The following is a 14099-nucleotide window of genomic DNA, read 5'->3' as shown; positions in this document are numbered from 1 at the left end:
AAACAAGTTTGCCACACCTACTTGTACACTTATCAATCCTCATCCTTTCTCAACATGAGTCCAGCAAAATCCACTGTTTATGGTTTGCGTGAAATTATACAAAAAGAGCACAATTCCTATTGTGTGACTGACTTTGTCAGTTTGCTGTCACTCAGTAACCAAGTGGAATTTAGCACTGAAAAGTCTGTAATTTTGGAATCGGAGTAAACTAAAAAAAACATATTCTATATATGGGCATGTCAGAATTATTTTAAGAAAGACCAGGTACAGACCCCACATATTTGATATGTGGGGATGGAATGGGAATTTAAAAAAAAAAAGCTTGACAACCAATGCATTAGAACATATTAAAACATAATATTTCAAAAGTATGATGAGGAAGTGTGTAGATTTTAAAATACTTTATTTCATAAACGATATCTAAATTCAACTTGTTTGGTCACATACAGACACAGTTAGGATAGAAAATGCTCAAGTTAGAATAAGAGAAAACAACAAGGACAGGGCATTCCTATCTGCTCCTTGAGCTGCGGTTTATGAAGTGAAGCTCACTGACTGAAGATGGTGGTGAAGGTTCAAAGACTGGCCTGGTGGTTAGAAAACTTTGCTACACCTGGAAGATGCAGAGTCGAGCACCTGCCCTGCTAAAGAGTCTGAATTCAGAAATGATAATCTGTAACTTTCTTCCTGGGAATCATGATCAAAGACTCTCTCAAATATTGTATGTATCATTTGCTACAGTTGTTTTTATTGAAATCACAGAGAAAAAAAAAAAAAAAATCTGGCACCTTTCCCATCTTCTCGCTCCCAGTGTGGTTACATTGTAAAAGTATGTTTAAGATAAATCATGGAGGTGAGCCATCAGTATTTCATAAATAAACACAAATAAATCAATTTAAATAGTGGAAAGACAACATTTTGGTCCATGGTTTAAAGAGCGCTAGAAAAGATTCACATTGTTTCCCCATCTTTAAATAGGACTGGGTAGTTGTTTACATGTTGGAAGACCTTCACCTGTGTAGCTAGACTATCATAAATTATCGCTAATATATAGCCAAATATTGCAAATATTGTGCAAGATCAAAGACACTATTTGTGCAAAGAATGTGTGCTCCTCTACTATAAAAGCTTTGATAGATTTTAGTTAGACTTTTAGAAAAGTTTCCCACAATAGAACAACACTAGGACAACACTAAGAAGGCATTTGCTGTATAGATTACCTTTGCTGTTGATCAAATAAAAATGCCTTTTGTTTAAAGAATTACACCAAAATGCACACATGACAAAAAGCCATTCACGTAATGTAAGAAAACAAATCCCACAGGCCACGGAATATGCGTGTTTTTAGGGGAAAATATAGAGAACTCTTTGCCCTGATTTCCCCCACAGTTTGTTTCTCTTTTCTGTACAGTGTGATCCGTCCATCCACTTGCCCATCCGTCCCCCGCTCCAGACTCACCGGTGAAGCTACAGTTGATGAGGCGTCGAGGACAGACTGAGGGGTGGTGAGCTGTGCTGGTCTGGACAGTGCTTCACCATGCTGTGCCTGAGACAAACTGTGCAAACGCTACTGTGCTCTTCATCCTCTTGGCTACCGCTGCCACTTCTGTACAGAAGGTACAGTAGCACTGTAGAGGAAGGTGTGTGTGTGTGTGTGTGTGCGTGTGCGTGTGCGTGTGTGTGTGTGTGTGTGTGTGTGTGTGTGTGTGTGTGTGTGCGCGTGTGTGTGTGTGTGTGGTACAAACATTGGGCAGGCAGTGATTAACTTGGGTCTCACTATGAGCAGTCAAACTGTAAACAGTAGTTTTAGTCTTTACTTCTTATATACAGTCGAGGATAAAACATGTCCTTCCTTCTTTGGGGTCGAACTGGAAAAGAAGCTTCGACCCCAAATTATGCTTTTTTTTTATTCTCTTCTTAATTTTAAGTTTCTTGTCTTTAAATTCTAGATGGGCAGTCAGTGGTATCAAATGTATCCAGAGCCGTTTCTGCTAAATTAGTTGTTATGAGGTAACCAAGGAGTAGATCATACTGAAACACAAGAAGAAACAAAAAATATGAAGTGAGTCGACACTTCTCTGATTGGACAGAAAGGCAGAAGGTGACACAGTGGAAATTACATAACAGCCTCTTTGAAGCATTCAGAAAAAAGTATTTAAGTATTCATGTGTGTGTGTGTGTCTGTTCATTAACCTCACTGATCTCCAGTTAGTTTTCCTGGTGATTAAACTCAAACCAACAGCCTCCCCATTAAATGTGCAAGCAGCTGAGACAGCAGTATTGAGATGCAAACCCTGAAGTGGACTTATTTATCTTCTGTCATCAAACCATTCACTCTGATACTTCTTTGATGCTTCTCTGTCATAATCAGCTTTATTCAGATTTCAACTATGTTTTTCAAAGGCAGAATTATGCTTCTAGATTCAGATGTTAAAGTTGTATAACTACACAATGTGCAGAGGCTGGCAACATTAATCATAAGTGTTTTAGGAACAAGGAAGTACTAAGATCTCTTGAATTTTAATAGAGATACATTTGTACAGATTAGATTTACTTTTTTTTTGTGACAACATGATGCCAGAAGAGGATTTAGCCGACTTGAATGGTCATTTTGTTACAACATCTAGAACAACTTGCCAGCTGAAGTAATCACTCTGCATATTCATCCGCACACACTGGTTTGTTTTCATGTGTGAATTGGACTTGCTGGAAACTCAGCAGCTAAATGCAATTTAGCAAATTACCCACGTGGACCATTATGAAAATGATGGCAAGTCATTTGAGTATGAAGGTGGGCCATATTCACAACCAAATAGAAAATGTGTCATGAAGGATAGAGGCAGAGGCAGACAGCCAACAGGATGTGCTGAGAGACGACATACATCAGGAAACTGTTGGTGTTCCTTTGCTCACTGCTCTGCTGCCAACTGAGGAGGAAAACTGTTGCTTTTATGAGTTGGACCTGTTGATGCCAGATTTGGAAAATTTCCAAGTAGCGTAATAGCGTAATCCCAACTATAAATTTGCAGCTTTAATAAGCACTGAATGCTTGGCTCTCCATATGTTAGTAAAAGCTGATGCTATCAGCCTCATAAATAGAAACAAACCAGCTTGTGAGGATAACTATGCCACAATATAGGTCACCTTGTGGCTGACCTATATTCAAATAAATATGTTTACCTTTGGTCAGACTTAAAAACATTTTTTAGAATGATGCATGTAAACATCTCATTTTTTGAAAAGCTGCATGGAGCTCTCATTAGTCGCCCCTCAAACACAGTAGGCTGTTTTGGGCGACTCCTCATTTCCCAGAATCGCAAGGTGAAGAGTGCAAAGTTAGCGTAGCATGGCCCAAAAAGCACCTGTAGAAATATTATTGGGAAGTACACAAAGTTGGAATAAAACGGAGTAATCCTTTCACCATTAATCATGAATAGAAATAATATATTTGGTAGAAAATGGTATGCGGCTTTAAATTAATTTGAAGGTTTATTCACAACAACCAACGCTATTTATGTTTAGTCGATCCTATTTAGGAATTATTTCATTAAGGTATGTCCCAGTTTTCATAATAATTATATGGGTTAGCCGTGACAGGCAGAGAATAGTGAATGTATGAAAAGATCTGCATCTGGAACTGCCTGGGTTTAAAAAAGTAAAAAAGACACATGTATATTTGACAACAGACCTGTCAAAGTAGTAAAATTATGATATAGAATTATCACAATTTTACATTTTAGGGTGTTTACCATGACCAAAACAAAAATCCTTCCTGGCATGTTTGTGTTTGTGTTTTTGTTTTATATTATTACTATTTCCTCAAACTCTGTGAAAAAGTTTCCACTGAATGCAAAATAAAAGGCAAAAGCTGATGAGCGTCATGTAATGCAATGGGCATGTGCAAAACAAGCTGTCAAACACACATTTGCAGCAAAGTGGCATTTCAGTCATTTCAGCAGAGTACAGTTTATTTTAAGCACTGGCTTATGATCTGGTGTCCCAGTGTGGTGGACATACAATACAGAACTATTGGGTCATTCGACCATTTGACCACAAAGAAACACTGATCTGTCATCTTTGCTTTGGGAAAAAAGAGAATAATGAAGAATTGCAAGAAACAACAACAGCACAAATCACAGATTGAGGATTTGACACTTGTCTTGCTGAGCTGTGACTTGACGAGAACAGATCAGCACCTCTATGACAGTAAATAACGACTCCAAATGTTTGTGTTGATCCCAGATGCCTCTGCCAGCTCCTAACACCTCTTTTAATCCCTTCTGGTGAGAAGGATGCAAATTCATTCTGTTGACTAATGAATATCCATAGACAGAGATAGAAGGGAAGAAAATGTGCTGCAGAGAGGGAGACAGGAACAGACAGATCAAAAGTGAACGGCCTTGGATTCCCATTAGGGATTTGACCTCCTCCACATAAAACCTCTGTGAACCGGCTTCATAATTGAGTAGACTGACTTGTAGCTCTTTAAATTACAGCTCCTTCACTTTCACAACCTAATTACACATTAACGAAACATTAATGTATGATAAAATATGACTTGTTACATGAGATGCTGCAGCAAAGAGGAACGCTCCCAGACTTGGGGCTGCATGAGAAAAAACCTGATGCTACAGTTTAATCTGCTAAATATTCTGGATTATTTATTACAATGATCTTGATTTCAAGACAAACCAACCCCCAAAAATAGATTAGATAGATAGATTAGAATAGATAGATACATTTTGATTTCCTTGCTTTTTATACACAGACAAGGGAAACAAACATAATAGCATCACCATATTAGTTTTATTTTAGCCGGGTTTGAGTGCTGCTCTCATGCCTTATCACCCGTTACAGCGGGACTTGTGTTATAAATGTCCAATTAAATTCCATGATCAGCAGAGAAAATATGAGGTGGATTAGTGCTGAACACATCTTCCTATTAGACAGGAACATCTTGTGTTAATGAGGTAACCTCCAATTACTGTAACTCTAATCCGAGAGCAGTGCATAATGTGAGGTGAGACACATAATTCCCTTCATCTTCACCTTCACTAAAGAACTAAAGTTAACTGTAAATGATTAACATTTCCAGTCAACACCATCCACATTGTGATGCTGTACTGCTGCTTAATTATATTTGATTGATTTTGGTTATTTTTTTTTGGTCAGTTTTATATAAGTTTACCAACCAAATAGTTATAGTGTGGCAGAGAGCAAATGGATCGATTAATGCTGACATTATTTGGCTTTTTATCAGTAACAGGTTGGGGTTTAATTGTATTATTCAATCTGAATTCTACACTGAATCCTGTTAAATTCCATTTTTCAAATTAGTAAATAAGTAAAGTAAATAAAAAAACAAAAACACGTGATCAGTTTATTTTGGCTGGGATGGCAGAAAACTACAGTCTTTTACTATTTCCACAATGTGTGGCTATCACCTGAAATACGATAAACAGGATTAAATATGAAATAGTGATGAAAAATCTGCATATCAATTACTCTTTGTAAATTGCAGTTTTCCACTTCTGTGTAAAAGAAAGGCTGAAAAACATTAGACATCCATTCATGACCTATACCCACTTTGTCCAATGCAGGGTCACCAAATTATCCAGTTTTGGATTCTCAATTGAAAATGAGGAGAATTGATTATTAAATATTTATTTATCTGAAATAACAGGTGTTCTTCTTGCTCTGTACGAGTTTCCCTCTTTCCTTTTCATCTGCCAATGAGATAAACAAAGGAATTGTGTGAAATCTCTAGCAAGAATGTGTATTGCGTCACCCAAGTTTGGTGACCAGAGCCAAACGAACTGAATGTGGGGCAAATATAATATTTGTGTGGGACAATGTGGGACACATTGCCAATGCCATGACGTTGTCTAAAAAAATGCTGGTGTTGGCAGCAAAGATGGTGACCTGCACTTTCCTGACCACAAATGTTGGTCTGGTAGCTACACCAGTGAGAAACTATGCTCAAAAAATTGTTTTCTGACTTGCTTGCTCACCCCTAATGAAAAAAAAAGATGATGTTAGAAATAAACACATTTTCACGATATGTTCTCTAAGGTTTTATGTAGGCCATCAACATTTTATTTCTGTGACAAGCTCAAGTGACAGATGCCACTAATTTTATGTTCCATTAGCTTTAAACATCTGTCTGGTTATGAGCAAATGATTACGGTTGTGTGTGTGAGTGAGTGAGTGTGTGTGTGTGTGTGTGTGTGTGTGTGTGTGTGTGTGTGTGTGTGTGTGTGTGTGTGTGTGTGTGTGTGTGTGTGTGTGTGTGTGTGTGTGTGCTCTGTGTGCTCTGTGTGCTTGACCTTTCCGCTGCATTTGACACATTGAACTACCAGATCCTTATCTCCTCCCTTCAGGACCTCGGTGTCTCAGGCTCTGCTCTCTCCCTGTTCTCATCCTACCTCAACGACCGCACCTACCGGGTAACTTGGAGAGGATCGGTGTCTGAACCTTGTCCTCTCACTACTGGTGTCCCTCAAGGCTCCGTCCTGGGTCCCCTCCTCTTCTCTCTGTACACCAACTCTCTCGGCTCTGTCATTCACTCACATGGCTTTTCCTACCACAGCTATGCTGATGACACCCAACTGATCCTCTCTTTCCCCCGATCTGAAACACAGGTAGCAGCATGAATCTCTGCCTGTCTGACTGACATCTCTCAGTGGATGTCCTCACACCACCTGAAAATCAACCTCGACAAGACCAAACTGCTCTTCCTTCCGGGGAAAGACTCTCCCACCCTCGACCTGACTACTACCCTGGACAACGCTGTTATCCCCAACCCTGACTGCTAGGAACCTCGGTGTGACACTCGACAGTCAACTCTCTCTTTCTGCCAACATCGCTGCAACGACGCATTCCTGTAAATACATGCTGCACAACATCAGGAGAATACGTTCTCTTCTTACTCAGAAGGCGGCGCAGGTTCTGGTCCAGGCTCTGGTCATCTCATGTCTGGACTACTGTAACTCCCTCCTGGCAGGTCTACCTGTTAGCGCCATCCGACCTCTGCAGCTCATCCAGAATGCCACAGCTCGACTGGTCTTTAACCTCCTGAAATTCACTCACACTACTCCGCTCCTCTGCTCCCTTCACTGGTTACCAGTAGCTGCCCGCATCCGTTTCAAAACATTGGTACCTGCGTACCGCGCTGCGAACAGATCGGGTCCAGTCTACATCCAGGACATGGTCAAACCCTACATCCCAGCCCGCTCCCTCCGCTCTGCTTCTACCAATTCTTGATTCCTGTTGTTCTGGGTTTTGTTGAAATGCACTTATTGTAAGTCGCTTTGGATAAAAGCGTCAGCTAAATGAAATGTAATGTAAAATGTAATGCTCTGCATGTATGTTAAGCAAATAGAATGATCTCACTTTCAGGAAGATAGGAAGAATGATATAATTATTAAAAAAAATGTCAAAGGTTAGACCTGAAAAATGTACAGTACAGAGATGGATGCATCCAACAACATGCTAAAGACCAGTGTTTTACACTACGGGGGGGAAACCAAGCTGAGAACACACAGGAAACCTGTATTCATCTTGCAAGGGGGGAAAGTTTTTGTTACTGGAATGCACCACATTCCACACAGCATCCCTGTGACAGAAAACCACAGCAGGAAGAAAGGGAAGGCAGCAGGTGAGAGGTTGGAGGGTTACGGTATCACCGTAACAGGTAACACTGAGGGGGACTCCATTAGTCAGGCAGGGCTTCATTGTCATCCAGTGTGAAGGCATGAGCAAACAAGGAAGGGGGTTATCTTTGAATTGGGAAGGTATACTTTAAGATGATGCATTTTTAATAATTTCCAATTCTTGATTTACTTATTGTCCATCGATTTATCTCAATTAAGAAAAATATGAAGCCACAGATGGAGCCATTCAGAAAAGCCCACTTGATGCCCTTTGAGCCTGTGCTTCTGTCCTCCTGCTGTGACCAGATTGAAAAAAAAAATCACGAGTCGCAGACTAATTGCAGTGGATCATCTGCACCAGTTATCTTCACCGAGCAATCAAAACGGATATTGAATCACTCGTCACCCAGGTGTGGAGCTCAGTGCTCAGGTGGAGCTATGTGTTCATCTGTGTCTGTGAGGGCATGCACAATTTAATTATGTGGATACAGTAAATGGGATTTTGTGTCTGTGAATGTGTGTGTGTGTGTGTGTGTGTGTGTGTGTGTGTGTGTGTGTGTGTGTGTGTGTGTGTGTGTGTGTGTGTGTGTGTGTGTGTGTGTGTGTGTGTGAACTCATGGAATAATTTATTGTGAGGATGTGAAGAATCTTCTGGTCACAGATGCAGGGAAGTGTATTTGTTTTTTTGGGGGTGGGGGTGAGGGTGGGGGTGATGGGTTGGATAAAGAGGGGTTCAGAAAACAGAGACAAGCCCCACAGAGCAGGTTTCAGGTTGCTTCACTTCCAATTCAACCACATTCATCAAAACAGCTTTTGACACTGACCATCACCGCATTTTTATCCAAATAGAGTGGGCTTTTTAAATTGTTTATTTGGATTTGCGCAAATTGACATATTTACAACAATCCTTTCTACAAGCTGAAGTGTGATTTTTGCAGCTTGGGCCATCATTTGCGTGGGTTTTAATGATATTTTACAATATTCTACAGTGTTGTGAGTATGTAGCAACAGTTCTGTAACAGAGTTTAGTTAGGTACTACAAGAGTAGTCAGTCACAATGTATAAGTACAAATTGACTTTATATGGAAGCTGAATGGAGCGTGTAAAAAAACACATTTAAAAAAAAAAGAAGATTTTGTTATGAGTTATGTATCTCATAATATCAAGAACAATTTTAGAGCAGCGCTACACTGTGGGCTACTAGCATTTATTTTCGCTCCTAATTTGTTTATATTTAGGAAAATTAAGTACATCAAACTAGCAATCAAAAGTTCCTCTTCGCTGTGTACCTTTCCATGTATAGATAACAATCACTAAAATATAAAACCCTGGGGATTTTTAGGCAACCTCGGAGGCATAATTCTTCTATGATTTCTAAGGGGTTTATGAAGGTTTTTTTTGACACACAAAGCATTGGGCAACGTTTTGGCTTTTATTCTGTCAAACTGTAATTTTACCTGCCCAATAAAAATAAAAATAAAAAGATAATGTTTTCTATTACACATTATCTTGTAATTATGATGTAGTTGTATTGATATTACTATCTTAAAATGGTATACACAGTGTCAATCTTGTGCTTTTAAATAACATATAATTTGTTGAATTTGATTCAGAACTGGCCAATGCCAGTCAAATTAAAAGTCGTATACAGGTTGGTGAGTTTTAATGGGTTAACTCTATCCAAAAGTATACTTATAAATTGTATTTTCTGCTGATAGTTTCACAAAGATAATATGCCATTTCTTCACAAGCTAAAAACACTGCTAAAAACACTGCTAAAAATGTACCATTTTGCATTCAGCCGAACTTCCTCAATGTACTCTGTGGCTGGAATGACCAATTTCTGAAGTGGACCCTTGAACATCGATCTACAGAATCAAATTAATTAAAATAACACTGAAAATCAAATGATGGCCAGCAAACAATCAAAGGAATTTGCGATATAAATCACACTATGTCCAGAATAACTTTAAATTGTGGAAAAAAAAATATTTTTAAGGAAGAAATTCACTCAAACTTAATGGAATTGAAAGTGACTGCACCGTCACCTTGTACTGCAGAATACCTTGCTGCTGCTGCTGTAGTCTCTATGTCAGTCCAATATGAGCTAGAGCGGGACGAAATGGAGTGAGATGGAGAAGCAAGATGATTTAGTTTCAAAATGAAAGGCCAGTTTGGAGCTGCAGACATCCAATGTCCATGACAAAAAACACAGCGCTATTACCATGTCTTACTCAAATATAGACTGTATCAATAATGATACCACTGTTGATGCCAACAAATCATGCCGTTGAATCATAAGTATTGGGCCCCAGATCTTAATATTAAGCTGCACTCTCGTGGCAAAGCTTATGACCATAAGGGTAAGTCACACCAGTGTTTGTGTGTTTTAGCACATTAACAAGACATATCAAATATTGAAATTGAGAAATTTTGTTTTACATTTTTAACATTTAATTAAAAAAGTCTGAAGACTAGACTTCAGACAGGCCAGTTTAGCGCCTGGACTCTACTACTTCAAAGCCATCTATGTAGTACATGCAAAATATATTATTTACTGTAGATGATAAAATCCCCAAATTCTTTCAAATGTAATGTTCAGGAACATTATTCTTAAACCCTGTCACTGTCTGCCCATGCAGTCTTTCGCAGTGGTGAACCTCTCCCCATTTTCACTGCTGAGACTCTGCCTCTCTGGAACGCTCTTTTTATACCTGATCATGTTATCACTCTGTTGCCATTTAACCTAATTTGTTGTGGGATGTTTGTTTTTTGTAGTATTAAGCAACGTTTCTGTCATTTGTTGCCCCTGCCCCATTTTTTTTAAACATGTAGCATCAAATTCAATATGAGCATGTATTTTTCAAGAAACAATACAATTTCTTAGTTTCAACAATGGATATGTTGTTTTTGTTCTATCTTCAATTAAATATAGGTTTACATGATTTGCAAATCATCACATTTGTTTTTTATTTATATTTTACACAGCATCCTAACTTTTCTGGAAACAGGGGTGTATGTTGAACCTACCAGGTGACTTCATATACTGACTGATGTAGCCACTGGCATAAAAATGGATGAGATACAATATAGGCATTAAACTTTTGCTCTTTTTCTTTCTTTAGTCTCCAAATTTCTGCTACCACACCATGCCAGGAGGGAACATTTTATTGTCTCATTGTCCACAGTCTTTGTGATATCAAATAGATTTTGAAGAATAATGCTGCTGTCAGTGAAAAGCCTCATTGATTAAGAACTTTTGAACCCTGACAAATTTGTTTGCCTCAGATGGTGTTAGGATTGTGTCATATATGCTGGATTCAGAAAACTCAGGACATGAAGTGACGTGTTTAAAACACATATGCAAAGAGGGTTAAAAAAAAAAAAGTGTCTAAATTTAAAATACATTTTCTTTATAATATATAATAAAAGCATCATCATTGGAATAAAAAAAAAAATTGCATTCAAATCATCGACAATATCTTAACTAAAAACAAACAATAAATAGCACCCCATCTCCCTGAACATACATTGATTATTAAAATATTAAGGCGGAATAAACAAAACAAAAATCAGGATTTTGGGTAATAACATAAGACCAACACTTGCTCATGATGTTGCTTTTCTACCTGTGTGGTATTGCTGTGATAAACATTGCTAATAACAATGTATCTATAGACTGAAAAGACACACACTCAGCATTTTTCTACAATGATGGGACTTTACAGCAATGTTCAATCGCAGCATTATCACACACATAAAAGAACAACTCCATGTTAAAGTTGCAATCCTTTTTTTTAGTTGTCATCACAATATCCTCTGCTGAGCTAAGAATAACTAGTATTGAAAAAATATTTAATTATTCAGCCAGGTCATTGGAAAAAAAATAAACTCTATGTTGCTATAAGGGTCCCTTGTGGACCATTGATAAATAAATCTGGCAACATTAACCAGATTAAGAGTCTTTATCAATTACCTTGTGGCCATGTGGTAAAAAAAAATTCTCCTGAGTAATGCTATACTGCCTCAATTTACTACCACAGAATAAAATGTCAAAAAAATGTAAGGATTGTACCTTTAAGTGTTTCCTTTGATAAGACTTATTAGAGGGATATATCCAGGTTCCACACACTGCAGCACCCACATGACAGATGGAACAAGAATCCGCAGTGATTAATAACAGCATTGTTAGAAATGGACAGGAAATCTCTGTGCATTGTTATCGTATAACAGATTTGAGCAGACACATCAGGAAACGTTAGACACAATATGTAACAATGCACATCTTAAAACAAATTTCTGTCAATTTGAAAAAATATCAGTAAAGAAAATACCTTATTATGCATAAAAACTCAAAATGATGAACATTTTAACCAAAGTGTAGCAGGTTTATCGATGAGCTTTCCACTCAAGTGTTATGGTGGTGCTTGTCAATGAAGTAAATAATCAAATTCTCTTAACATCGCATTCATTAGCAGTATTAGTTGGGCCTCAAAGTAAAAGTAACCATCCTAACAAACCTGCACTATGTGAAAGAACATGCATGTGATTGCCAGAGAAATGGTTACTTTATTCAGTGATTCACACTCACAGTGCTTCATCTGAACTGAGACATCAGACCAAAGTTCTAATCTCTAATAATCTCTTTACAATTAATCCAATTATGTCCCTACACCACCTGCACTATGCTCACCAGTAGAGATAGTAGAAGAAGGATAGGACGAAGAAGGACAGCTTGCACCAGGCCTCCTTCAGGCAGAACTTGAGTGTGTCCCCGTTCATCACGGATGCTGGGTCGTAGAGCAGCTCCTTAGTGTCCGTTGGGGAATGGAAGTACCTGCCACAGGGGGCAAAGACCACACCGCGGGTAGTTGACCCGTTCCAGACCCCGGGGGAGGGGGAGATAGGTGGGGAAAATAATGGGAGGAAATGGAGAAGAAGATAGTATGGAAAAGATGGCATGATGAGTTCATGGGGACACTATCATGCAGAAGACGTGGGTGAAATAGTACTTGAATATGATAATGGAAACCAATATGTTGATAAACTTGCCCTCTGAACAGTGATGTTTCATGTTTAGCAGCTATTACTGGGCACAACAGGCCTGTAACACTTTTAAAATATTTTGAAGCGTGGTGCACAGCAAAAGTCGAAGAAACAGATTTAACTGTCTTTATCTCCCCTAATGTTAGCTATGAATGTTTGCGTGCTATCTTGCCACCCTTGGCAGTGAACTAACATTAATTTCAAGGAGAAGGGGCATATTGTTGAGTATTAGGGCAAACTTGAAATTGTTTTAATTCAGCATTTCAAGAATAATTTGGGAATGTCTCAAAATGTTGAGAATACAGTTGAAATTTAGAGAATAAAATAATCCTAGCAGCATCCTACAGGTCAACATTTTTGTTAAAGTGAAACATACCAAAACCTTTTCATTGGCTGCTCAAGAAAGCATTTGTACAGTTAGGATTCAAATTCAGGGATATAGTCACTCTGTCCTGCTGTTATTACCGACATGTCTGAGCTAATTATGCCCTGAAATAATAGATACATTTTCAAACAGGGTTTGGAAACAAGGTTGTAATAAAATGTTTTATTGTGCGGGGAACACAGTTAAATCAAATGTTTCCACTGCCACCATCACAGTCTGCTGGAGGTAGTGCAGTGACAAAGAAGGTCAAAGCAGGCTGCAGAAATATTAAATGTAAATGCTTTTTTCAAAAATAATAACATTACAGCAGTAACTCTCGCCACAAGTGTAGAAATAACATTAGAGTAAGAGTAATCTAAGGAATGCTGAGGTCACAGATTGGGTTAGATATTTCCATAAGTTTATCACAGCTCATCATCTGCTGAGAATACAGACTTCTAGTAAGTGACTTACAATTATAATGTCAGTCTTCTAGCATGCTATCATGTACTTAGTTGTTAGTTGCATATATATATATTTTTAAAAGAGTTAATACTAATTTGTAAAGGCTAGAGGCAATAACATATGTGAGTGACAGCTGGCATTTTAGCCAACAAAGCTGATGATTACCATCCATTTTTTTCTTGCTCTGTGAGAAAGGGCACATTGTTCGAAAAATTTGTAGTAGTACAACAGTATAACAGTGGTTAATAATCATGTTAACTATACATGTGCAATGCTGGTATAGAATTGAGGTAAAGCTTAGAGAAATGTGACTTATCTTGTGACACAGGACATTCAGATTCCTAACAAGATACACAAAATCTGATTAAATATTTGAATAAATATTCAAATATATTTTCACCCAGGTCTGTTATGCAGTTTTATAAGGTATCTGGGCTGGGGTTCATTCTGAGTTTCTAAATTCAGTGAGCTAAGCAAGTAAATGACAACTCCAAATGCGGTGCATAAAATAGATATTTAATCAAACATTTAAATTTTTAAAAGCATATGTTCTTCTGTTTCAGAATACAACC

General features: G+C 38.1%; 1 protein-coding gene across 1 annotated transcript in view; it reads right to left on the bottom strand.

The window, feature by feature from the left end:
• Positions 1-386: 386 nt before the first annotated feature.
• Positions 387-14099, bottom strand: part of cnih3 (cornichon family AMPA receptor auxiliary protein 3) — an 83940-nt gene continuing 70227 nt past the window's right edge. The window contains 3 exon segments of the mRNA XM_069723852.1: positions 387-2031; positions 11728-11783; positions 12346-12489. Of these exon segments, the coding sequence (XP_069579953.1) occupies positions 11756-11783; positions 12346-12489 (172 nt within the window). The 3' untranslated portion in view covers positions 387-2031; positions 11728-11755.

Source organism: Brachyistius frenatus, unplaced genomic scaffold, assembly GCF_029030835.1.
Source record: "Brachyistius frenatus isolate BFR_SWC_R1_liver_20210118 unplaced genomic scaffold, ASM2903083v1 Contig_348, whole genome shotgun sequence".
NCBI classification, from domain to species: Eukaryota; Metazoa; Chordata; class Actinopteri; family Embiotocidae; genus Brachyistius; species Brachyistius frenatus.
This window is presented reverse-complemented; position numbering and strand designations above follow the sequence as displayed.